The sequence below is a fragment of the Nicotiana sylvestris genome, chromosome 9, assembly GCF_000393655.2.
Source record: "Nicotiana sylvestris chromosome 9, ASM39365v2, whole genome shotgun sequence".
Classification (NCBI taxonomy): Eukaryota; Viridiplantae; Streptophyta; class Magnoliopsida; order Solanales; family Solanaceae; genus Nicotiana; species Nicotiana sylvestris.
The window spans coordinates 101,335,515-101,363,301 of record NC_091065.1 but is presented as its reverse complement, the minus strand read 5'-3'; the positions used below and the strand labels follow the sequence as shown (position 1 = coordinate 101,363,301).

The 27,787-nt window shown below is 36.7% G+C and overlaps 3 protein-coding genes across 3 annotated transcripts; all 3 read right to left on the bottom strand.

Moving 5' to 3' along the window:
* Positions 1–9,763: 9,763 nt before the first annotated feature.
* On the bottom strand, positions 9,764–10,306 carry LOC138877977 (uncharacterized). The gene has a single exon (XM_070157628.1). It carries the CDS (start codon positions 10,304–10,306, stop codon positions 9,764–9,766), a length of 543 nt encoding a protein of 180 aa, XP_070013729.1.
* A 3,689-nt stretch (positions 10,307–13,995) lies between these two features.
* LOC138877976 (uncharacterized) lies at positions 13,996–14,619 on the bottom strand. Its single transcript, XM_070157627.1, has one exon. It carries the CDS (start codon positions 14,617–14,619, stop codon positions 13,996–13,998), a length of 624 nt encoding a protein of 207 aa, XP_070013728.1.
* Positions 14,620–20,690: 6,071 nt separating this feature from the next.
* Positions 20,691–25,753, bottom strand: LOC104236282 (uncharacterized). Its single transcript, XM_009790174.2, has 3 exons — positions 25,373–25,753; positions 24,613–24,832; positions 20,691–21,058 (listed from the first exon to the last, which is right to left on the bottom strand). Exons 1-3 carry the CDS (start codon positions 25,576–25,578, stop codon positions 20,843–20,845), a joined length of 642 nt encoding a protein of 213 aa, XP_009788476.1. The 5' UTR covers positions 25,579–25,753; the 3' UTR covers positions 20,691–20,842.
* Positions 25,754–27,787: the final 2,034 nt, after the last annotated feature.

Genomic DNA, 27,787 nt, shown 5'->3' with positions numbered 1-27,787 from the left:
GGAAAATAGATTTCCAGATGAAGGAGGAGTTATGTATGGTATTCCTAGTGCCATCTTTGGATAGCAAAATTTGACCCCAGGGAGATGAAGTATTATTAAGGAGTCTCCAAACAAGATTAGAAAGAAGGGCTAGATTTTCTAACTTTGCTTGATGAATCCCTAATCCTCACTCAGTTTTATCCCTAGTAACAACTTGCCAATTGATTAGGTGTAGTTTTTTGTTGGAATTAGAGAAACCCCAGATAAAGTCCCTTTGGACCTTGTCGATCTTTTTTAGGATTTTAGGAGGTAGAAGAGTATATTGCTTGGAGTGGGTAGGGATAGCACTCAAGTGCTTGAGGCCAGAGTGGTTCTTCCTGCCATGTTCAAGAAGGAACACTTCCAGTGTGACAATTTGGATTGCATTTTGTCAATTAAAAACTGGAAGTCTTTAGCTCTAGGAGAGTGGCTAAGAATTGGAAAGCCTAGGTAATTGCCAAATTCCTTCGTTGATTTAATACAAAAGAGGTCCGTTAAAAAAAATTAATTCAAGGGGGCAGTAGTTAGGCAATACAATTTTGGACTTTGTTTTGTTAATGGCAAGTCCAGATTCAGTGCAAAAGAAATCAAGACAGGATTTGATACAAAAACTCATTTTTTTGTTAGCCTTGCCCGCCAAGGTAATATCATCCGCAAAGAAGATATGAGAGAAGTTAGGATTTTTATGTTTAAAATAGATGGGGTCCCATTGCAACGTATCTACTTGATAATTTATTAGTCGAGATAATAACTCAAGGCAAAGAATGAAAATATACGGGGAAAGGGGGTCACCTTGGCAAATTCCTCGACTTGGTTGGAAGAAGCTAGTTCTCACACCATTAACTATAATACTCATGGAGCTTGTGCAAATGCAATGCATTATTAGATGGGATAGTTTAGGGGGGAATTTAAAAAATCTGAGAGTTTTATAAACAAAGGACCATTCCAACCGATCAAAAGCTTTTTCTAAGTCTAATTAAATGATCATGTCAAAATTAGACTTCTTGTTTTTGTGTAAATTGTTCATAATCTCTTGGATTATTATAGCATTATCATACGCTCTCCTATTTTTAATGAAGCTAGCTTGCATTGGGCTTATTAAATAAGAGAGGTAAGGTTTTATCTTATTAGCAATAATTTTAGTGATGATTTTATAAGAGGTGTTGCAAAGGCCGATTGGCCGAAATTTTTTGAGATTATTTGCGTTGGGAAATCTAGGTATTAGACAAACAAAAGTATTATTGAATCCATTAGGAAGTGATTGAGATTCAAAAACTTTGTGACAGTAGTTAGTAATGGAGGGGCCAATAGTATGCCAATATTTTTGATAGAAAAATTGATGAATGTCATCAGGACCCGGGGCCTTAAAAGGTTTGAAGGAGAATAGGTCATTGGTAATTTCAGAATTATTAAGAGGGTTGTCGAGGCTGCTTAAATCAATTGTTTTAGTGAAGGAGGTCTTATCAAGGTTGGAGGATATTTTTGAGGTCCTAAAAGCACTTTTAAAGAAGCTTAGCACATGGTCTAGAGTTAAATTGGGATCCAAAATCCTTTGACCATTATCGTCAGTAAAATACATAATTGCATTATGACGCTTTCGATTTGAGGCTGTTATATGAAAGAACTTGGTATTAGCCTCACCTTCGTTAATCCAGCTTATTCAAGATCTAAGTTTCCAGAAATCATGTTCCATTGATAGAATGGAGTTATACTCATGTTGTAAATTGGATTCCAAGTCTTGTAAGAAGTGACTCTTGTGATAATTAGGAGAGTATTGGATGCCACTTAGTCTAGCTAGGATCCTTTTTTTCTTTTTGAAAATGTCACCAAAGGTTTCATTTTTCCAATTAATGACTTCATTTCTAAAAGTGTCTTGAGCATTGACAAAGTTATCATTAATCCAACAATGCTTAACTAGATTAATGAAATCCGGATGCCTACACCAAATAGTTTCTAGACGAAAGGGTTTATTAAAGTGGTTAACATTTTTAGGGCAAAGAGTCAGTAGTAAGGGGTTGTGATCCGAGTGTGTTTTACGGAGGTGAACTACCATAGCATTGGGGTATAAGGATAGTCATTCCTCATTAACAAAAATTATGTCTAACCTTTCTAAAATAAGTCCTTTAGATTTTTTTCTTAGGTTAGGCCAATAGACGACACTTATTAATACTGTTCCAAATAGTGTTGCTACGTCTACGATTAATAGGATTACCTCCTAGTTTGCCATTAGAACTAAACACGTCATTAAAATCCCTCCTACCAACCAAGGGCCTTTGTAATTAGCACTAATATTTTCTATATTATTCCAAAGGATATTCCTTTGGTCTATTTTTGTACTAGCGTAAATAGAAGAGAATAACCAAGTGGAGTGGGAGGGAGTTACCTCAATCAGTGCATGGATCTCTTGATTTCTCTTAACACAGTTGTGCACCTTAACAAGACTATCATCCCATAGAATAACTATACCTCCAGATTGGCCATCACTTGGAACTTCGATCATTTCAGAGAAGGTATAGTCACTTAGGAGAGAAAAATGACTTTCCATTCTAGTTTCTAACAAGGTAACCATGCATGACCTATGGGTGTCTATCATATCTCTGAAGTTAACCCTAAAATTTTCATTGGTACCCCTACGAATGTTCCAGATAATAATGTTTGTGGGCCTAAACATCATGGCTTGATTGTTGGTTGGACCATTGTCCGTTTGAGTTTGAAACACTGGGTTCCTCCTTAGGCTGGGGATAGGATCATTGCATAATTCCTACTATAGGATCTCGGGGTGGCCTCACATCCATTGAGCATTTGTATAGAGCTGGGGGCAACTGAGCACATACCTCTTCTCTAGAAGGTCCCTGAAGAGATAGACTTTTACCTCGTTGAGGCTTGAAAATTCTTGGATTGGACCTGACCCTAGTAGGTTTATCTCATTTTCCTCTTCCATTAGAACATTTTCTGGTTCTGGAGCATTGGGAGTGGCTTGGACTGATGGATCTAGTTTTGCTACTGGGGGTGGGACAACTTGAGGTATTTAGAGTGGTGGAACTTGTGGATTTTCCGATTGTACTGGGATTGCATGGGGGGGAGTTTGCATGCTGTGGCTGCCCTGGGCTTGTGGGTTGTTCGATGATAGGGACCATGGCATGAAGATGGGATTCATGTTTGAGATTTCTCCCGGTGGAAAGAAGGGTAGGTCCAGTTGGGAGGAGTGATTTTGGATGGGATTGAAATGAGGAGGTAGGTTCCATTGGTGCCTCATGGCTTGGACTTGATCCAAGTTCATCGATGGTGCAAGTGGATGAATTATGTTGTTCATCCATACGTAATTGAGGTAGTTGTTCATTGCTATGTGCATTCCCACCGATACTAGTTGGGCTAGAAAGTGAGAGTTTTGAAGGACTATCACTGTCTCGTGGCCATCAAGTATCATGTTGAAGGTTATAGCATGGCCCATTAGAGCTTGTTCCACCCATAAGAGTGGTTGATGGTCTTGGGGTAGTGGTGGTTGGATGTAGAAGATTTGGTTGGTTGTTTGATGGTTTGGAGGAATTGGAGGGTTCGACATGGTTATGGCTCTTTGATGTCTCATTATTTGATCTAGTCGGAACCTTCTTCTTTGGGAGATTGGAATTCTTGGCATCTTTATAGGGAGGTTGGTCGTTTATATTATGAAGGAAAGGAGTATTGTCTTCTACTATTTTTGAATTCTCCAATGAAGTAAAGCTAGTAATTATAGTAGAGTCTAAATGCATATCTTGGATATTGCTTGATGGAGTGGTATTTGTAAGATTTTGTTCAGATTTAAAGTGGAGATTGTGGTTGATAGGTTCAGCCATTTGTGCAAATTCTAAATTTTGCATGGGCACGTGTAAGCTAGGGTGAAGATGAGGGTTATTTTCCATGCAAGTTGAATTATTATTTTTAGAGGTAATTAGGGGCTTGTTTAGGGGAAGCTGTGTGAGGGGGTTGTTTAGGCTCTTGATGGGGTAAGTGAGGTCTTCATTACCCTTGGGTAGGGAATGATTATTTTGCATGTAATTTAATTGGTCCTTTGCATTGGGTGCCATTTGGACGTCCATTTCATGGACTCCTTCCACGTCAGTAGCCATGCAAGTAGTATTAGTGCTAATAGAGTTATTATCAATGTTATTATAATTAAAGTTGATTTATTTTGGCGGAGGAACCAATGCTTCAAACATGTTGCCCGTTGCAATGTATTTTTTTGTAGTTTGATTTTTCCCACTGGTTTTAGGCTGTGTAGGAGTAATGGCATTGTCATTATCAATAGATTTTCCTGTAGCAGATTCATTTAATAAGGGAGATTGAGACATACCTGGAGGGAATGTGATTGGGTGTTGCAACTTATCAGAAGTGTGAGGCATCACCTTTAGGCTTTGATTGAATTTTTTCTTCTTGGGAAATATAACCGTTTGCCAATTACTTTCGTTTGCCTGGGCAGTGGAACCTTCCATTTTGTCTTGAGGATCACCCAATTTCCTGGATTGGCTGTTGGCTGGAGTTTCTTGGGTAGTTGTAATAGAGCATTTAGGAAAAGTGTAGAAACAATTTACCATTGAGTGGCCTAGTCTTTCACATTTTTCGCATAAAAAATTTGCATCCTCATAATGAATTTCTTGTTGTGTTGTCCTATGAAGACGTAGGAGGGAACGTGTACATCAAGGGGGATTTCAATACAAAGCCTAGCATACCTTCCTCTTAGTGTTGATGATGTGAAAGTATCAATTTTAAGTAACCTACCGATTTTGTTACCAACTTTTGTTAAGATGAGACCATCATAGAATTTAGTAGGTAATTGAGGAAGACGGATCCAAATAGCCGTGTTTGCGATTTTAGCTTCTGAAACAATGAAATTTGGAACCCATTTTTGGACTGAAAGAAAATGACCAAAGATAAACCAAGGGCCATTTTGGAGAGCTTTAAGCATACTATCTTCATTATTAAACTTGGTGATGTAGAAATCCGATCCCAAATCAATCAGAGGAAAATTTTCTTTAACTTTCCACAATTCTTGAATTTTTCTTTTAAGAATGTGGTGTTGAGCTTTTTTTTCCTTGAAGCTTGATTATGGTAGAGAATCTCCATGGGCGGTAGATTCGTCTAAGGTCTTCCGGGGATAGATGGATCCCTTGTCCTTGATCATCCGTAGGGTTGCTTGCATGGGTGGTATTAGTTTCACTATGAAATTCTTGGAACTTATCTATAGTGGGATCAATTACCATATGTATTTGATCTTCATGTATTTCATCCAAAAATTTTTGTTTGAAACTTATGTTAGGAGGTTCAGGCGTTGTGGTAGGTTGTGTTATATCAATGTCTGATGGTTTGGGAGGGATCTGATGATTTTGATTAAGAAATTTCATTGTGAAAGTCTAGAGGTAGCTAGAGAGAGAATTTTCTCACATAGATAAGTTAGGTAGTATACAGAAACGCTTCGATTTTACATATTGCTTTCATTTTCTTGCGCAAAAATATGGGAGTATAAAGTCCCCAAGGAACATCGACATCATGCGTTTGTTGAATTTTAATAGCACAGCTAAGCTAAGGTTTAAAAGTCTTGGTTTACCTCATTTATAGTGCCGACATTCAACCACATGCATCAATCACATCATTATGCTTAGGCATGTTTAATATGGATACCCAACAATCTAGGAAGGTTGGTGAAATTACCAGAAAATTGACAACAATTTAGGTATCAACATGCACGATCTTAGTACAATTTCGAGAGGCTAAAACTTCAGTCTCACAGTATGTGGGCACCTCAATTTTGGGTCAAGGTCAAGATCAATCTTGCACGCTGCAACTTAGTACTTCCACAACTACATTAATAGGCACAACGAAAATGTTTAATCAATCAACTATCTCTCAATTTCATAATTGTACAAATCTTTTACTTTTTCATTCCAATAATGAAGAATAACTTCCCTTTTAGTATTCCTTTTTTCTAGACACTCAATCAGCTAATTCTTTTTAGGGAAACTTACATAAATCTATCTATACTATATTAAAAACACGAAGCCCCTATTGAAATATCGTTTGCTTTTTTTACCCTTCGTAATTTTATTCTATATTGGATAAAATTGTAATTGTATTTTTTAAGAAGTATCAAAACTGCCGTTTATAACCCCTCCCCCCCCCCTATTTGGGACACGATTTTTCTATATTTAGGTTTTAGGATTCACTTTATATTTACGATTCTTCTACCAAATAATGTTTAATTATATTGTGTCTTTTCTTTGTATTTTGGCTTAGGATCCCTTGACCTAAATAAATCGCCGTAAGCTCTAAAGGAAAAAGTATGGTTTAGGATTCAGCAATTAATAGTGGTATTTGTATTTAACTTGAACATTATTTATATTTATTGTACTATCATTATTTTAAGAGTCTATTTTCTGGTCTTTTGATTTGTGGTGAAATCGTTGTTCATGGTTTGATCCTTGCCTAAGAAAATTCTTATCTTGAATTCTCTTTTCTGATCTTTTTAGTTTGTCCATATCATTAGTATTTAGTAAGATATGTTTTTATGATTGCTGAAATCTTAACAAATATTGGTTAAATCTCTTTTATTACTTTGTGTTAATTTTGGTTTTTGATTTCTCTTTTATATTTTGAATTTGGTATTGCATGACACGTGTGCTGCTCTCTTCTTTTTCTCACTTATTTTTTGGTTGTTGGATCCAGGTTTTAGAAGTTTTTAAGTCTTTCAATACTAATACTACAAAGTTTATTTCAGTAGAAATTTGAATTACGGCCAGTGCTTTCGCCAGCTTCAAGTTTCTTGCTAATGGGTGGCAGAAGATCTTCCTATCTGGGATAATTTTTCGATATTATTTTCAACAATTTAATTATGATTTTTTTTTCAACAATTTAATTCGTGAAGTAATTTTATATTTGAGTCGAGATAATTGTTTGTGTTTCTTTCGGGTTTCTCACTGATGATTGGGGTAGGAAATTTTCATATCTTTGGTAATCTTTCGATTTCATTCTTCAGCAATTAAATTCATGAACTAATTTTGTATTTGTTTCTAGATCTTAGAATAATTTACCTCTTTTATTCTATAAAAACTCTTCATACTTTGATTTTTGTAATTCTTTAGTTTTAAGTTTAACTCATTATTATATTCGGTAATTCTTCTTTCTTTTCGAATTGTGATGCTATTTTGAAGACTATAGAAGAAAATTTGAAATGATTGTATTGGCTGATGGGATTTAAGCTAAATTATGCAAACAATCAATCATGAATTATCAAACGGCAAGATTTGCATATCCGAACAAGTTTTCAAGAAGATGCATTGTTTAAAAGTACATAATGAGAATTTGTACTACAGTTTAGAGAGAAAATTTTGCATTCTCAAGCTAACATTTATGTGAAATTAATAATATTATTTTAGATTTTCACTATTTTATATTCAATTGTTAAATTATATATCAATAATTATTAAAAAGTGAGAAGCCTCATACTCAAATGTTAATGGATCAAATTATAAAAATAAGTACAACGTATTAGATGTTCTTTGAAAACGTATCTGTCAACTTATTTTTGTTAAATTCACAAGTAAATGTTATGAAAAGAATTTGACAGTTAGTTTCAACACATGAAAATATAAATTTTTACAAGGGCCAACAAGTTGGAGGTTGTTATGCTTCTCTTTCCTTAGTCGTGGCTACTATGTTCTATTTGTATCCTGATGGTGCTACCATTTCTTATAAATATTTTTTTGTATGATGTCAATTCTTTCTCAAAAATTAATTTCATGTGTCAACATCAGTGAAGGTTAGAGTTTAACATATTGTAAAGTTTTATAATTAAAAGGTATTATCAATATAACGGTATCCGTAGTAAAAATTTGGTATTTTAAAAAAAAATCTAATGACTTAACAAAGGTTTGAATCAGCTTCCGGAGACATTGGTGGTCACATATTTCCATAGCGGCTTCACATTAATTAAACGTCCTGCATTAAAATTGAAGAGCACTTGTCTTGTTTTGGTTTATCATATAAGTTAGTTGGAGATTGCCACTTTAGCTCTTATCAAACTGTAGGATTTTTTGTTTAATGTGCAGAATAGAGATGATTAATCAATGGCTTTATTTTTTTAAAAATAGGTGAGTTCAACTATTTTCATTTCAACTGCCGTTATTGAATTATTTTATTACGGTTAAGGTGCTTCTCTCATGAGTGTATTTTTTCTATTCAAATTGGCGTCGTCAGAAATCGCAAGGCTGTTGGTGACCCATGTATTAGTAAAGCCTCTGCCTATTTTTCCTTCCTTGTACAATATATTTATATTGTTAAAGAGCAATTACATTTTTTTCCCTTTGGTATACCTTTTTCATAATTTGCGTCATATTATTCTTTTAAAATAGTAGTCAACTATATAAAAATAATTTTCTTTTATTTTAAAGTACGATATGTTTTCTTTCAATATGTTTGTAATATTTTTGAGATGGTCAAATAAAAATTATTGATTTAATCAAAATTCTTCTTTATTTGAATTATGTAAATAATAAATTTACAAAAAAAATAAATAATAATAACAAAGAAATAACATACACCAAGAATATCATCCAGAAAGAGATAGTAGGTCAAATACAACATGATAACATATTATTTTTTCATACAATAAAATATTGATAATCAAAAATTATATTACTAATTCACATAAAATCAGAAGGTACCAAATTTCTTTTAAATTCAACTATTGTGTCAATGTTAAAATATTTATGTTTTCGTTAAATAAATATTGCATCTATCATAATGTTAATTGTTATTACACACAATTCTTTTTTATTCTATATTTTATACATTGTTATCGATAAACCCAAAAAACACGTGCAACGCACGTACACTAAAACTAGTGTCCCAAATAAGTCTCAACTTACAAACCATTAGTCATTAGTCATAGATCTACCAAAACTAGTCAAACACATATAAAAATTGAAAAATCAAATAAATAAGGTTCTTTCTCTTAAAGAATCACATGCAAAAATCTCCTTCCATATTTTTAAGCGTGATTAGCAATATTAGATGCAAGACGGGAAGGATGAGGTAGCAAATAAGGTGATGAAATACAAAAAAAAAAATATTCCAAAAATCTAAGCAAAAATGAAACTTTTTCAACGGGTATAGTTGAAATTCATTGAAAACATACAGATAAGTCAATATACAAAATTTGAGGAAGATTGGAGGTGATTTGGACTGGTTTTGTATTAAAATTCGTAATTAAATCGAGATTAAAAATTCTTCTGCGACACATGTATCAAACATGTATCTCACACACAGGTATACATGTGATACACAATTGATACAAATATTTTTTGTGGTAATTAACTTTCTTTTGTATTAATCACCAAAGAGAAACTGTACAAAATCATAGTCAAGCTAACTTAGCTGACTATCTCAAAGTTGAAAAACAAACAAAGCATACCTATTTACAAATAAAACTAATGAATCTACTCTGCTCCTAGCCAAAACTATTGTATGTAACTCTTCGCTCGAGTAGCTACTCTAACATTGCATATGTATGCTATCTCCCGCACAAGGATATCACTCCCTCGATACCTTTGCTCAAATATACGTGTGTTTCTTTCAATCCATATTGCATGCGAAATCTCAGCATAGATCACTTTGAAGATGCTAGCCTTCTTGGATTTTCCTTTTCCCTACTTGATGATCCACTGAATATGTTGATCCCAACAAATGGTAGATATATGTGATCTTTGAACCCAAGTCACCAAGTCATTGCTTTCTTCCACAGTTCTTTAGTGTATGGGCATTTAACAAAAGGGTGCTCCTTTGATTCATCCTGATCTTGAAACATAATACATTGAGGGGTAATAGTTATACCCCAACTGGCTAGCCTATCTTTAGTTAGCAATCGTCCATGGAGCAATAACCACATAGTGAAAATTACCTTTGGCCTAGAAGTATTTTGGAAGATCAGACATTTCCAGCTTACTCTTGGTAATTCTCCTAGGAGCTGCAGGTATATTTGTCTAATAATGCTTTTGCTGTTATCATTTATATTGTGTGTCTGCAGCAGAGTTGCTCTAGATCCAATTATTCTTCTCACCATCCAGCTGGCTTGCTGTGGTATTGGCATCTGTTGTAGTTGCTGTCGTTTGATATAATATGCATTGATCCACCTTATCCATAACTTGTCTTGTTTGTGCGCTAAGTCCCAGCAAATTTTGGCAATTGCTACTTTGTTCCACAAATGGAGGTTAATGAGGTTAAGTCCACCAACTGACTTGGGAGTACAGATCTTTCTCATGCTACTAAGGACTTCTTGGTTATTTTGTTAGTTCCATACCAGATGTAACTTCTACAAAGTGCCTCTATCATTTCAGTACCTTAGCAGGTAAGATAAACAATTGAGCCAGTATGCTTGTATGCCAAATATTACAGACTGAACTAGTTGCACACGGCCAATATAAGAAAGCTTTTTAGTAGTCCAGAAAGACATCTTGGATGTGATCTTTTCAATCAATGGTTGCCACTGGATGAGAGCTATTTTTTTTGTAGACAAAGGAATGCCTAGGTACTTGAAGGGTAAAGATCCACTTTCAAATCCCAGGTGTGTCAATATATGTACCTTCACATCTTGCTTCACCCCACCAAAATATACCGAGCTTTTTCCTAGATTAGCCTGTAAGCCTGTAAGCCTGATGCCTGAGAGAACTGAGAAAAGCATTTATAGAGTGTGACCACTGAAGATAGATTACCCATAGTAAATAATAGAAGATCATCATTAAAACTCATATGAGTAATGCCCAGCTTCCTACATTTGGGATGATATTGGAAGTTAGGCTCCTTCTTAAGTTCATGTAGTGACATACTTTTTTTTTGATGAAGTAAGTGGTGTATTATTGACAAAAGCATCCAGTGGATGCACGTATTACAAAATAAAAGAAGATATCAACTCCTAAGACGAGAGCAACAAAAAATCTGTCATAAGACTAGAGAGCTGATAAATTCCATAAATTGGTCAGAGTTATACAGAGGGGAGAGTTTAACCCAACTAAAAAGAGTGACCAAACATCTAACCTTGAGTAGGTATCTAGCAGTTGAGATGCCATCAAAGCATCTTTGATTCCTTTCTGTCCATAAGCACCAAAATATAGCAGCAGGAACCATAAACCAGATTTTCTTGATGGACTTCTCAACTTTCCATGAACTCCAACTCACAAAAACTTTCGTGACACTGCATGGCATTGTCCAACGCAAACCAAAAAGTGAAAGAAACATGGACCATATGTCTGTTGCAACTGGACAGTGAAGAAATAAATGGTTGATTGTTTCAGAGTTGCTTTGGCACATGTAGCATCTGCTAGCAAGCTGAAAACCCCTTCGGATGAGATTGTCATGGGTTAGGCATGCTCCATTTAGAGTTATCCAGCAAAAAACACTGATCTTTGGAGGCATTTTTGTCCTCCAAATTAGTTTCCAGGGCCACTGATCAATCATTTCCTTCCTGGAGCTTAAAGCTTGAAAACTAGCTCTGATTGAATATGCACCACTCCTACTACAGCCCCATCTGAGTTTGTCCCTACCTAGAGTAATGGTTGAACTAGTGTGAAGGCTGCCAAGAAGTGTTACAAAGTCATCAAACTCCCAGTCATTCAGATTTCTTCTTAAGCTTGGGTTCCATGAGTTAACCTCCCAATTCTGCGCAACTGTAGAGTCTGGGTTAGTAGCAATAGAAAATAGTCTTGGATAAGCATCTACCAGTGTAGTATGGCCTAACCACTTATCTTTCCAGAATAAGATATGTTCCCCATTTCCCACCTGAAGGGTAGAATGAAAAGTGAAGACATCCCACAACTTCCTGATACCCTTCCACAACCCACATCCATAGTTAGATCTAACAGTATTGGTACACCAGTGATTTTGACAGCCATACTTAGCTTGAACAACCTCCTTCTAGAGACCAACTCCTTCCTGATTATACCTCCAATGCCATTTCATTAGCATGTTCTTGCTATGTACAGCCAAGTCCTTTACCTCAAGACCTCCAAGTGATTTAGGAAGTGTTACCTTGACCCATTTGACAAGGTGAAATTTATGGTTCTTGCTGTTGCCTTCCCACAAGAATGAACATCTGAGTTTATCTAGCTGCTTTTGAACTTTGACAGGAATTGGAAAGAGAGACATAAAATAGGTTGGTATGCTGTCCAACACACTATTTATGAGAGTTAGTCTGTCACCAAGAGAAAGATATTGTTGCTGCCAGGACGCTAGTCTTTTCTCAAATTTTTCAATGACCACATTCGATATCTCAGTTGATCTGTGTCTAGCACCCAATGGGAGGCCTAAGTAGGTGGTAAAATGAACTTGTAGTGCAACACATTATATCAGCCAACATCTCTAGTTCAGGGACCACATTAACAGGGTAAATGACACTTTTTGACATGTTAATATGCAACCCTGACAAAGCTTCAAAAATCAACAAAGTAAGCTTGAGATATTCAACTTGAGACTTCTTAGCACCACAGAAAATGAGGGTATCATCAGCAAACAATAAGTGAGACACTGAAACTGTTAAGCCAGAGATGTTGCCAACATCAAAACGCTGCATCCAAGGCATTTGCTTCGCTTTTTCCAGCATTCTGCTAAGTCCCTCCATCGCTAGAATGAATAAGAAAGGGGACAAGGGATCCCCTTGTCTTATCCCTCTCTTAGGGGAGAAAAAACCAACAGGGCTTCTGTTAACAAGAACAGAATATTTGACTGTGGAGAAGGTATATCTAATCCATCTGATCCATTTTTCACCAAATCCCATCTGCCTTAAAATTGAAATGAGATACTGCCAATTGATTTTGTCAAAGGCCTTCTCTATATCAAGCTTAAAGAGCACGCCAGGTTCACCATTTTTTTGCCTCCAATCCAAGACTTCATTAGCAATTAGTGCAGCATCTGTAATCTGCCTGCCTTTAATAAAAGCATTCTGGTAGTCAGAGACCAACTTCCCGATCACCTTTTTAAGTCTCTCAGTCAACACTTTTGCCACTATTTTGTAGACATTACTAGTAAGACTAACAGGTCTAAAATCTTTGAGTTCAATTGCTCCTTTCCTTTTAGGGATGAGAGCAATAAAAGAGGCATTAAATGACTTAACCATGTGACAGTTTTTATGAAAGTGGTTTAAAGTCCCCATTACATCCAGTTTTACAGTATCCCAACATCTTTGATAAAAAGCCAATGTAAAACTATTAGGGCCAGGGCTTTTGTCAGGTGCACAAGAGTTGATAGCATCTAAAACTTCCTCCTCTTCAAAAGCAACTTCCAAGGCATCCTTCTCCTCATTGTTCAAACAACCCAAGCCTTCAAAAGTACAACTAGGTCTCCAAGTTTCATTCTCAGAGTATAAAGCTTGATAAAAATCTAATATCACCCTTTTAATCTGTTCCTTTTCTTCAATGATATCCTCTCCCACTTGTAGTCTATCAATGCAGTTATACCTCCTGTGAGAGTTGGCTACCTTTTGAAAGTATTTTGTATTTCTGTCACCCTCTTTCAACCACAAGCATCTTGACTTTTGTCTCCATGATATTTCTTCAACCTTGGCTAATTATTGTAACTCCATTTTAGCTGAAGGATTTTATTTATTTCAGTTTGAGTCTGCAGTCTTCCTTCAGTTGCTTGTTCCATTAATAGTAGTTCTTCCATAGCTTTGTTGGTTCTGGTACTAATTCTACCATATGACTCCCTGTTCCAGATTGCTAAATCCTTCTTTAAAAGTTTCAGCTTTTGAGATAGTACAAAGTCAGGGGAGCCATTTACCACATAACCCTGCCACCATTGTTTGATCATATCACAGAACCTTTCATGTTGTAGCCACATGTTTTCGAATTTAAAATAAGAAGGTTCAGAAGTCCAATCTCCACTTTCCAAGGCAATAGGCCTATGATCAGAAACAACTCTAGGAAGGGCTAGTTGTTGAATTGAACCAAAGAGATCATTTCATTCAGAAGAGATCAGAAACCTGTCAATTCTTGATGCCTGTAGAGAATTTTCACCCCTAGCCCAAGTGTAAAAAGCTCCCTGTAAAGGGAGATCCACCAAGCCCATGTCTTGAATGAAGTTAGAAAATATTTTCATAACCCTTGATCTTCTTATGCAATTGAACCTTTCATTCTCAAAACGACATACATTAAAATCTCCCCCAATAATCCAACTATCATTCCATAAACCCCTTACAACAGCTAGTTCTTCCCAAAATTCAATCCTCTCCCAGTTACTATGAGGACCATATACTCCTGTGAAGCATAGTCTGAGATAAATCTGAACCCCTTCAAGCATTGTAGAGATAGAATACTTTCCTTGCAAAGAGTCAATGCAATTCCACTGTCTCTTATCCCATAGAATTATTACCTCTCCTCTCTTGCCACTTGCCTTCAACTCAGTCCACTCAACCCATCTCGAACCCAAAATCTGCCTAGCTATAGCCACAAAACAAGTTTCAGTCTTGGTTTCTTGCAAACACAAAATGTCAGGTTTCCACTTTTGAATAAGTGCCTTAATAGTGCTTCGCTTGCTCTTGTCATTGAGCCCCCTTATGTTCCAGCTAATAATTTTTGCTCTCATTCTGAAAAAGATTTGTGAAACTTGCCCCTGTTAGACCCTTCACCCATTTCATATGTAAGTGTGCATTCCAGCAACCTTGCTTCTCTTTCCCCCTTGTTCTTTGGTTTCTTCCCCTCACTTCTTCCCTTTTGCAACTATATTTGTGATTGCCTCTTTTGCTCCACTCTGAGGATCATATCAAAAATTTCATATTCAAATCCAACTGAGTTAACTCCGAAAGCCTTGCATGCTTTGGTCATAGCAACCTTGGTCCAATGAGAGGTCTCAATAACCATTGGTGCATTGATGACCTGCTGTGCATGGAGGTTTTCTTCATACCGGGGTAAGCACAAAGTGTCACAACCAGAGGGAAAAGAAATATCAGAATCCCGTATTCTAACCATGGAAAGATCTGGATATGTTGACGGAAGAGAGAGAAGAGGAAAAGATTGCATGTGGTCAGCTTCATCATCAGACTCAATTTGCTCTTCACTGGAGATCTCATACCCAAGGTTGCAATTCTTCTCTGGGAACATAACAGTCGTTGGTTGATAAGAAGACTGAGAAGCAAACTTGTCAATTTTTGTTTTAGTCCCCTTGTGAGAAACTGTACATGGGTCTTTAAGTGATTTAAGAGATTGGGCTGGCCCAATAACTATCCACTCTTTCTTTCCCTTCCCTCTAAAGAAACCATTGGGCCTCTTCTCTATTTTGCCTTTAGAATAATAATTATGGTCCAGCAGATTAGGGTTAGCTTGCTTGACCTTGACCATCTGTTTGACCTCTTGATGGCCCTGGTTATAAGATGGCCCAACCCTAGAGTTAGGTTTGGAATTTAAAACATCTGACAACGAAGGGCTCAAATCATTCTTCTCTTTGGACCAAAGGTCGCAGGACCTATGGTCATTCAACTGAGACTTTGCAGCTTTCTCGGCGATGGCTAGTTTAGAATGGCTTTCTGCAATGATAGAGATTTCAAACACCAAATCACCCACAATCAAATCTAGCTTGCTTGGAGGCTCTTGATCTGAATCATTAACACAAATACGAGCCCAAAGAAGATTATTTCTTTTCTTTGTGTCTTCATCAGAATCTATGTAGCCACCACATCGATCACCAACAAACCTCAATGTTTTCTCCGACCAGTCATGCAATGGAATACCGAAGGCCATGATCCATCTTTGGCCCTGTATTTGCTCTGTGGGTTTAGTACCAGAAATAGGAGACCACCAGTCAAGAAAGAGTTTTCACCCGTTCCAGAACCAATCTCCAAACTTGACCCTCTCTGCCTCACGCCGTGAAGGAAGCTCAAATAAGAACTGATTATGAGCAAGTGGTGAAACCCTTAGACCTGATGTCACCATCTATCTAGTAATAAACCATTTCTGTAAAACTTCAGGTTGTGGGTTGGAGCAACATGAATCATTAAAACCACTAACTAGGCAACGAGATAGGAACTGCTCTTTTACTTCTTCCGGCTTGGTCTGAGAAGCCATTTCTGGCCATTTTTGCAAGTTGGCTGCTTGAATGTAAGACTTCTCAGGTGTAGTGAATCTATGAAGAATTGGGTTAGAGTTACCCAAAAACCTAAAAATCTTATCAGCAATGTCACACCATCCAATGTTGTACTCGGTTTCCGGGATGATAATGGCCGATTTTCTGGCATCAATCCACTTTTCAATACGAATGAAGCGCCCATATATATTGAAGTTTTGGTATACTCTATGTAATAAATTTTGTTGCTTTCTTCCCCATCTTCTGTATAGATCCCCCGAGCCCTTAGATGTCAGCCGTAAATTACCACAAACCCAGCGCAAATTGTTCTCGTCTATTTTAATCTTGCTAATAAAATGACTGCTCCTCTCTGTGAGAAGAAACCACCTGTAATGACCATCACTAATGTCTGCAAGTTCAAAAGATTTTCCACCAGCCTTAACTAATAACTTTTCCCCCATGTTAAAAGTTGGCAAAGCTAAAGAGAGGCCTCGCCGGGAAGAGAATCATAAGGAGGGGAAAAGTTGGTGCACATTTCCTATGTAGTGACATACTCAAGTACTCCATCACTATCGTAAAAAGGAAAGGAGAGATAGGATCTCCTTGTCGAAGTCCCTTGGCAGCATTGGAAGGTTCTGTAGTTTCTCCATTTACAAGGATAGTATAGTTGACAGTCTTAATACATTCCATTATCCATCTGATAAACCTGTCGGGGAATCTAAGCTCCTCTATCACCTATTGTAAGAAGATCCATTCTACTGAATCATAAGCTTTTTGGAGATCAATCTTTATCATACATCTAGGGGATATCTGGGCTCTAGTGTAAGATTTGACTAGCTCATAAGCTAGAATGACATTGTCAACAATCTTTCTACCAGGAATGAAGCCTGCTTAAGCCTCACAAATGATATAAGGCATGACTTTTTATAATCTGGAAGCCAAGATTTTAGAGATCATCTTGTATAGGATAGAACAACAAGCTATTGGTCTGTACTCTTTGACTGTGGTAGGTTTATTCACTTTAGGTACCAATGTAACAATAGTGCAGTTTATGGCCTTATAGAGCTTTCTAGTTGAGAAGAACTCTTTCACAGTATCTATGATCTGTATATTGATAATGTCCCAGGCTTTCTAGAAGAAAACTGTATTAAAGCCATCAATACCTGGAGCTTTATCATCACCAATTGCTTTAATGCTCTCAACAATCTCTTGATTGGTTACTTTTGCACAGAGATCAACCCTTTGTTGGTGAGATAGTGTAAGACCATTTTTCATGTACATTCTGTTGATGGCAGGCAAGGTAGTGGTAGCTATTCCCATTAAGCTTTTATAGAAATCAACAATCTCTCTTTTGATAGCATCAGGGTCATTCAACTTGTCTCCTAACAAAGTGGTAATTTATGTGATTTGCATCTTTTGAGTTCTATCCTTCATCACTGTTGTGAAGTACTTAAGAATTTGAATCTCCAAGTTGTATCCATTTTCTCTAGCTTTCTGTTAGAGGACACTCTCTTCAATTAGAGACCACTTCTCAAGGTTCAGTAGTACTTTTTTCTCCATATCAAGTAAAGCATCAGTGCAACCCTGTGAAATTTTCTCTTGGATGTCACTTAGCTCTATTCTAGCCTTCTCAATTTTCCGAGTAATTCCCCTGAATTCCTTAGAGTTTAGAGCTTTCAAAGCAGGTTTCAGATCTTTCAATCTTGCCCAAACTGATTTCAGAGTACTCTGTGGACTATGTGAACTCCATATGCTATCAACTATTTGAGAGAAGCCATCATGCTCTGCCCATATATTAAAGAATCTGAAAGGCACTCTAGCTTTCCATATGGAGGATGTTAGAGTTAATAGCATAAGAGCATGGTCTGAAATTTGAGGCAATCCATAGTTTGTCTCCACATGACCCCAAGACATCATCCATTCTCTATCTAATCTACTGCTGACCCTATCAGCTCCATGCTGCTTGTTAGTCCATGTATAGTAGTCACCTTTCCAAGGTAGTTCTGTTAATATAGTGTGTTGAAGGCAGGTAGCAAAGTCCTTGATTTCTGAGTAGCTTACTGGGTTACAAGATAATTTGTCACTGGGTATAACATTGCATTAAAATCCCCAGCTATCATCCATAGGACTGGTATACTTGGTGAGAGTTGTTGCAGGGTATCCCAGAGGGCTCTTCTTTCTTCAAGCCCATTGTATCCATACACTACTGTGAGTAAGCAGTCAATATCACTTCTTCTACTTTTTACCTGACAATGTATCATTTGAGCATCGTATTTAATACTATTAACAATCAGGTTAGTTGTATCACATAGCATCCAAATCCTTCCATTACTTGCATCTTTATAGTTTGTCAGCACATTCCATCGAGGTGCAATAGCTTTTACAATCCTTTAAGCATTCCATTTCTTCACTTTAGTTTCTATGAGTCCCAGTAGCTTAATTTTATTTCCTTTAATATACTCTCTTACCTCCTTTTGTTTATACCTTTTATTTACACCCCTTATGTTCCAGAACAACCAATTCATCATAGTTGCATGGTATTTCCACCTCTATCCCCAGGTGGTATGTGTTCCTCATGTCTACTTGTTGATACAACTTCAAATCTATTCTTCACTGGGATGGGGGTCAAAGCTGGGAAGTTGATGAAGTTATGTTTATGGCTACTCTGCATTGCTTTGCCTCTGTCATCCTACTTCTCCTTTGCAGCTACAGGTACTATTATGTTGTGTTGAGCATAGGATCAGGTAACCTTGTTATTCCTCTTTGATCTGCAACTTCCATATTATTATCCTCTAGTTGTTGTTCAACAGATGGAATTTGCGTTGCATTCTGAGGTTTAGTTGCAACACGTATAGCCTTTTGGTTCTCCATTCTTGTGTGATAACCTTGTTACCCCTTGCTCTCCTTATCTGATTTGGCCGTTGCATAACAGGGTGTGTCTGGGTAATGCATTTACGCCCACAACCAAACATTTGTCACAATAGGCAGGTTTCTAGTCATAGGTAATAGACGGTTGAAACTTCTTTCCATGAGGGTCCATAACCATGATTTCAGTGGGCAATTCTTTTGTAACATTAACTTCAATAAGCATTCGAGCATATGATACTCGAGTCTGCTTAGTAGTACACTCATCAGCGAAAACAGGGGTCCCAATTACACTAGCAATCCTGCTTAAAGAGCCAACTCCCGAGCACGACATATGCAATTTAGGAAACTTTACCCACTGTGGCATAACAGTAGGGAATTCCACTGTGAAATCAAAATCTGGAGTCCATGGTTTTAGAATGATGTGCTTATTAGCAATTGAGTAAGGGGCACCACATAATAACTCTCGATCATCTGCTGCTGATTGAAATTTAATAATATAATAGCCTTCATCATGATAGAACAGTTCAAGTTCAGTAACATGTGCCCAATGCAACTTGATGTATTGCTTCATTGCATTGTACCCTGGGCCATCACTTATGATATATGCTATCAATGCACATCTCCATTTGTTCTCTTCTTCTTCTACTTCTAGTTTATCTAATTGAACCACATGTTGACCATCAACAATTTGTGGCGGAATATAGGATAGTGACATACCATTGATGGCAAATCGATTCTTCTGAAACAAAGTTGTCCATGGAGCTTTAGGTCTAGTAGGCTCATCAGGCATCGCCACATCTTCCACTGTTGATTTCTCCAAATAACCTTGGATACTTACTTGATTTTGAGCTTGATTTACCAGATTTACTATTGCATTAACTGGTACTGGTGGGGAAGATGCTAATTGACCAATTGTCACTGGGGTGTTCAAATCTAGCCTCTTAGAGATACCAGAGTTCGTCGATGAAGAGACAATTTCACATGCAGAGCCTCCGATTATAGTTGGTGTAGTTATCTCTTGCGTTGATTTCTCCATCGGTGGTTGATTACGAGTTACCACCGAGCTTGCAAAGGTAGCTAAGGGTTGCATCTTAGGTCTACCGCGTCCTCTACCTCTCCCTTTCGCCATGGCTGACACATGCGGCGTACGTTAATTAACGTGCGCCGAGAGCATGAGGAAAGAAGATACGAGCTAGCCAAGAGACGGATTTAGAATAGGTTTAATAAATTCATTCCTTATCTTCACCTCTCCTTTGTCTGAAGATGAACTCTTCCACCTACAATTGATTGATACAAATATGATACATATGTGATATACAAATGATACACAGTGTAATACACATATCATTTTTTTTTCATGTTCAGTTTTTACTTCTAATTTTCAATTCAGACCACCACAAAACTTTACCAAATCATCCCAAAACCGAGATTCAAGCTCCTTAAGATGTACTCAATTTATTCTAATAACACCTCCTCAAAAGAAAGCAAAAATTTGACCATTTTTTCTACAAATAGCTAATTGACTAATATTAGTAATATTTTATGAATTGGCCAATTTTTATAATGAGTTACTTATAAATGGACATAGCTGGTAACTCCCTTCTTTCTACGCCAAATCGACACAATTTGAGCAACTTCTACTAAAAGCTTATACATTACTACTAAAGCCATTTCTGACACATTTACATTTACTTGAAATGCAAATCAATTTGCTCTAACTAGGACGAAGATTTCAAGCTTATAACCTGTATATCTTTATTCCCAGTTTGGTGTCAAGTTATATTTAACGCAATGCAGAAGCCACTGGAGTAATGGTTCAAAATAGCTGCCATATAAATCTTTAAGAAATTTTGGTGTCTCTAACAGCAGGCTTACCTAAACACTACAGATTCAGTTTTCCCGCCAAATACCAGGAATGCATGGCGAGGCAACCGAAGGAGAAAATGTTAGCAAGGGAAGATAGTCCATGAATCATCCCAAATTTCTTGTTCATTGCTGCAAGCTTTGGATTAGCCTTTGCAACTTCCTGGTTCTTAGTCCATCCGACTTCTTCCCCGATGTTGGCCTCTCTTTCTATCTTATGCCTTTGCTTCATCATCTGCCAAACATCAAATGCACTATTTAACATCAGAATGACAAACACATATCAAAAGAACTTTTTGGGACTGTTTTGAAAGTTCTAATTTTAACAAAGGTGAGATGTTCTGCATCAGAAACAGTATCTCCCAATGCTGAGCAGTGCCAAGATTCGAGGACGTATATCAGTATCAAGGCTAAACATAGTTGTCTGCAGCAGCCTACCAATTCGCAACAAAGCCGCTAATAAATGAAGCCACAGTATTATCCAATTATGTCCATCCATTATTAGTCCACCGCAGCATCAGATAGTGAAATTCATCTATGCAGAGCAAATAACTTACTGCTTATTATCATCAGCTCATTTAAACGAAGTCCAACTACCAGAATCAAGGCCCTAAGAAACTCAATTCTTTGGGCTTGATGCTCCTACAAGGTAGAAATTTGTTTCTACCATCATTACTTGCTTTGTAAGTAATTTTAGCTTAATGTACTTGTTGAAACAGGAAGAGTAGAATACATACACTTGGGCTAGCATTGCATGTTTCCCTGCCTTGTAGATGACAAATATATCACATAATGTGGGTTTTCCTTCACGAAAGGCCTACACTTTTGGCCCATGGAAAATGAGACATTGGAAATCACCCTCCGATCCAGCTCCAAGAAACATGACACAATACGAGAATACTTATACCACTAGTTTCCACTCTTGTCTCTCAACCTTAACAAGTACTCCCTCTGTTATATTTTATGTATCTTAGTTTGACTGAGCACAAAATTTAACAAAGTAAAGAAGACTTTTGAATTTTGTAGTCTTAAACTAAATGTGTGTATAACGTACCAAAAATACCCTTTGAGAATCTGGTGATCTTACACATGCCATGTCATTCATACAAGCAAGTGTCAATGGGTAAAATGAGAATGTTGGAATTCAGAACTTACTAAATATTGTAACATTCTCTTTAAACAGACAAAATACGGAAGTAAGACATCGGACTGAAACGAAGGGAGTATTCTATATCCATGAGGCTTTGAAGCAAAAAGTGAGAGGTGAAGCGCACACTAATTTATTATAAAGGAAAAGAAATTCTTGTATACCTTTCCCTTATTTAATTTATTCACTTCTTTATATATCTAGTTATTATCTCTGATAAATAGATGTTGATGGTCTATCACAAGACCAATGGTCCAACCAAGGATAACTCTGTAATGGGTTAGTTTCTTCTTCTTTGGGTTGGTCAACCAAAGAAGTGATCCTTTTGCAATTAGTGCCACTGGATAGAAGATAAGTTCATGCAATTCCATCATCTTCCAAAGACAGCCACTTCTGTTATATCTTTCAAGGGATTTTTAATCTCGTTGTCAGCAAACGCAACCCCTAGTAGCTCTAGAACCTAGCAGATTAACCAGTGTGGTAACAAATAGTCATTGAACTTCTTGTGGTCTCAAAATATCAGCCACCTCACCCATTGTGGTTTCTCCCTGCTCAACATAGTTAATCTGTTCCTTTTAAAAGGTAGTAAAATGGCACATTACCCTTTTCTAATTTATAACTCACTTGAGTTGACCAATCATAGGCAGACTACAACAACTTGCTGGTGACTACTATGCTTTCACCCAACCAGAAATTAAATCGTGAATATACAAATTGAGAATACTCATTGAAAAAGATAACTAATCAAGATTACTGTGAGATAAGTACATAACATTTTTTTTTCTCTATAACTTTTGTAACACCAGGACGCCACATAAAATTATCAGGAGAGTAACATAATGGAAGCACAAGGGCTCCAGTAAATAACGAAAATTTTATTAAAAATGAAGTTAAGATATTTATAATATTATTAAGTTCTATGAAGGGGAAATAATCAAGTTTACTACTTCTCCTATGGGAAGCTAAAATCACGTGGAAATAAGATTTTTCGAAGACCTACAATCTCTCAGAAACCATCCTGACTCAGGGAAGATTAAAACACAATAGAAGCAGAAGACTCAGATAGGCTATACCAGACATGTTGAGATTGTCGGTACACTTACATTAAATCTAGTATTTTCCATGAGTCTTACTATTTTGTTAGAGATGTGTCTATCACTAGAAAATTTAGTAACCCCCAATTGTCTGAAAACACAAAATATTGCTTATTAGAATGAAGAGTCCAAGTGTAGCGAGATGAATATTGAGTATTTATATAGTTGATCACAATTATCTAGGGATTAAGGTGTAGTTGTTTTAATGCGAAAAGTAGCAGCGCCAAGCATGAAGAAATAGAAAAGGGGTTGATGATTTGGTTTTTGAAACCGTGAGGGGGGGACTATTCCATTTTGCTACCATGGGAGGAAATTGAAGGTTGCTGAAAATATGGAAAGGAATTTACTCTTCTACGTAATAAGTTCATGGGACCTTCTGCGTCTCCCAATTTCAAAGCTAGGGAGGAAACCGGAGGTTGCTAAAAACATAGAAAGGAATTAACCCTTTCTTTGTAATAAGTTGGACCTCCTGTCTCTCCCAATCTCAAAGCATAGGGAAGGAGTTTACACTTTCTTTGCAATAAGTTCATGGAATCTTATGCCTCTCCCAATTTCCTTATGGTCCAAAGACACATTAGTCAGGCTTATGGATTCAGTTGATCTTAATCCACAAAATTAGTTGTCATTTTATAATGTTGGCATAAGCATTCCTTTCACCTGGATGACAATAAAATGTCTAAATAACAGCTCCTAATAAGTCTCTAGTCATCATGGGACTCAACTAAGCAATGATAATTTTTTTATCAGGTAAAACTAAAGCTTTTAGTGATAAGCAGCACTGAGAACAAGAAGGTGCTATACAGAAAAAGATTGCACCCCACTTCCTCATATACACTATGTAGACTGTGATGTTCTAGGCGCATGGAAAACTATGAGTTTTCCATGAGTACAAAAGGAAAACTTCCCAGTCCTTTATAACATGAACTTTATGAGTTTTTCTCCTTCCTCTATTAGTTCATTCTTACATCAAAATGACAGCATAGACTAACCTATTAGTTAATTTTTACACAAGACAAAATAATGATAATTGCTAACAGTCAGAAGGAAAAACCACGGGACGATATTAAAGGTAAATCATCAAAGGTGGTTTTCCACTCATAAGGGTATCACAATGCAAGCCTGCACCAGCATTCTAACAGCAAAAAGCAGCCACAGCCTACAGGTTTTAAACTTTTTTGAAATAGCAGCCGCTGGCATAACGCTTATCACTTGTGAAACTATTTCATAATAGCAGTTTGGCTATCCTGTTCTGGCGTAACTAGTTCTAGTTTTTTCCTGATATGGGGATGGAATATTCATGACCAATCCCTGTGACTGTGTTTCAACGAGGTGACCATTAATCAACTAAACTATTTCCTTAACCATGTTATTTCATTTAAGTCAGTCCAATCAACTCCTAATTTCAGATTCAACTCATCCAGGCTGAGAGGCTATGTTATCTGATCTTCAGTAATAGTTGGTGGAACGATTGCATACTGTGATATGACTAACCAAGGCTATTACTCATTTGAACATAAAAATGTAACATTATGGAGTACAATCTAGTACCTGAATGGTCATAGGGGTAAAGACAAAGAGATTGCTGAGGTTGAAAGCAAACGCAGCAAGAATGAACCCAAGTTGGTACTTCTCAGCTGCAGACGCAGCCTTCCAAGGATGCAAGTACCCAAAAGAACCCACGGAAACAGCACAACACACCCCCACCATGGAAAAGTAGGCTGGAAACATTTTACTCTGCAGATTCCCAAACTGATGCCTTGGTAAATTCCTACAACAAAAATACTCAAAGGTATAAGGAAAGCGGCAATAATCTGAAAACTCATTGAGCAGAGTGAGTACAGAGGATTCACGTAACAGGCACCGACTAATTTGGGATTGAGATATAGTAGTTGATTGATACTATTTCAAATAAACCCATTAGAAAAATGAGGCAAAAATACTAGTCTCTCTGTCCTATTATATGTAACACACTTTCAATTTTAGTCTGCTCCTAAAAAATAATCACATTTTTCTATATTTAGAAACAATTTAAATTTTAACTTTTAACTTCTCGTTTTATCCGACATGATTTATAGACACAAATGTCTGTAGCTTATTTGTCCTTTCCTACTTAAACTTCGTTCCCAGTCAAAGGCCTCACAAAAATTGGACATGGGGGTTGAAATATAGAAGTAATATCTCTTGTAATGGACCAGTAGATACAAAGGATCTATATAGCTAATGACAACTATTTTGGGATTGAGACATAGTTGATTGATATGGGGGAAAAAAGAAAAAGGTAATTACAGAAAGAAGTTAAGGGGAATACTTGAACATGATGATACCACCGATGAAAGTGACCCAAAGAGCAGCGCCAAATGCAGTGGAGAAGCAGAGAAGATGAGCCAATTTCAGTAGAGTTACGAGCTTTGGAGGATGTTGACCCTCTGATGTTGATCCAAAAGTTTCTGGAGAAAAGAGTACTCCAATTGCCAAGAACGCTACAGCAGCTAAGAATCGTGTCATCCAAGCCATGGTTTCTGTACTTCGATCGAAACTACTGTTGCCGGACGATCAGAATATCAGGAGAAGTGAGTTTTCTGGGTTTTGATTAAAAGGGGGCTCTTAGCTTTGGTCTTACCTACTTCACTTCCAGAAGCTTCTTAACTAGTCCTCTTGCGATAGGTCGTTAGAGTACATTTGGGTCGTTGAGTATAAGAATAGTGAAATGCTAGCATTAATTATGCACATATTATTTCTTATCTATTATTTGGTGTGATATATTAAAATTATAATGCATTATATAATTTTTAAGAAAAATAGTTGTTTACAAAAATATCCTCCACATTTTCTAGCTTTAAGCGACTTTAAGGACAATTTTATCTTTATGCATTACTAGCCTTTGTATTACTAATGCAATGATTTTCTATACATTATTTATATATAGGATAATACCAAGTATGATGCCAAGTATGATGTTATCTTTATGCATTACTAACCTTTGTATTACTAATGCCATGATTTTCTATGCATTACTTATATATAGGATAATACCAAGTATGATGTTATACATTACTAGCCTTTGTATTAATAATGCAAGCATTAGCTTTATGCATTACTTATATATAGGATAATACCAAGTATGAGTTATACAGAGGTTGAAAAAATGTAGCAAACAAGGTATTAATAATGCATAGAGCTAATGCTTGCATTATTTTTTCTAATACCTCCTACCAAACGATCCCTTATTGACTGATCGTCTGCTGCAAAAGTTAGTAAAATACAAAATTATATCTTTGGCTGAACACTCTCGGAATTATAGCCTGTTTGACTAAGCTTCTAAAATTATCTTATTTTAAAAAGCACTTTTTAATAGCATGTTTGGCCAAGCTTCTAAAATCTGCTTATTTTGAGAAGTGTTTTTTTTCAAAAGTTCTTTTCAAAAAGTACTTTTGATGAGAATCAATTTGTGTTTGGCTAATTAATGTGAAAAACACTTTTGAGCAATAATTAGTGTTTGACCAAGCTTTTGAAAACTGCTTATTTTTCTCAAAATTGCTTCTCAGAAAAGTGGTTTTGGAGAAAAACTACATTTTTCTGCTTCTCAAAAACTGCTTTTGCTTCTCCTCAAAAGCACTTTTTTGCCTTCTAAAACCTTGGCCAAACACCTCAATTTTTTTTACCAAAAGCACTTTTGGCAACAAAAAAAATACTTTTGACCCAAAAAAAAAAATCTTGGCTAACTAGGTTTGTCACGACCCCAAACCACCCCGGTCGTGATTGCGCATATCACAGTACTAGGCCAGCCGGTTCAACACTAATAACATAAAGGTCTTTTATAAATTCATTTTTCTAATCAAATATGATCACAAATCTTTTATTTTAATATATCAAAATAAGCGGAAAATAAATACGCAAATACATCAAACACTACCCAATCTTGGTGTCACTAGTCATGAGCCACTAAAAATACAATCTGATACTGTCTGCTCAATACATGATGAGTCTGATAATAACATATACTAATAGATAGGAAGGAGAAAGACAAGGTTGCAGACGCTGTGCAGCTACCTTACTAACTCCGGAAATGCTCTAAAGGTAGAAACAACTCTCACTCGGATGCTCTGGCTCCTAGATCTGCACACAAGGTACACGTTACGCCAACTCAGTAAGTAACGATTATAAATAAAGGCTGAGTGCAGTGACGAGCATTTAAATCATATATATAGTCTAGCATAGAATCTCAATGGAAATAACAAAGTCAAATCAGTAATTCAATTTCCGAACATCTCGTAAAAACTCCAGTTTCAATGAAAGTGATTTAAAATATTTGTTCAACATTTTTCAATAGAGGCTCAATATAAAAGAAGAGTAAAACAGTAATTTCATAAAACAAGGTCGTCGGGCAAAGTATCACTCATATATATAGCCCCTCGGACAAGCCTCTCAGTCACTCGTGACTCAACTCTCATCAATCAGCACTCACACTCAACACTCCCGCTCAATAGATATCTCATAATGGCGCGCAACCCGGTCCATAAACATATAGTCGACTGCACTCACTAGGGGTGTGTAGACTCCGGAGGGGCTCTTACAGCCCAAACGCTATATCGTTGCGTCGTGCAGCCCGATCCAGATATATATATATATATATAGCTGTGGCGTGTAGCCCGATCCATAAATATAAAATCCTCACCATCAATCCCTCGGCCTCTCTCAGTCATCAACCTAACAGCCACTCGGG

Coding starts and splice junctions, on each gene's coding strand:
- LOC104236282 (XM_009790174.2), bottom strand. CDS start 25,578: ATGGCTTGGATGACACGATTCTTAGCTGCTGTAGCGTTCTTGGCAATT. Junction 24,833..25,372: donor GGTGGTATCATCATGTTCAA/GTATTCCCCTTA, acceptor TTTTTGTTGTAG/GAATTTACCAAGGCATCAGT. Junction 21,059..24,612: donor TTACCCCTATGACCATTCAG/GTACTAGATTGT, acceptor GATGTTTGGCAG/ATGATGAAGCAAAGGCATAA.
- LOC138877976 (XM_070157627.1), bottom strand. CDS start 14,619: ATGAGAGCAAAAATTATTAGCTGGAACATAAGGGGGCTCAATGACAAG.
- LOC138877977 (XM_070157628.1), bottom strand. CDS start 10,306: ATGAGAAAGATCTGTACTCCCAAGTCAGTTGGTGGACTTAACCTCATT.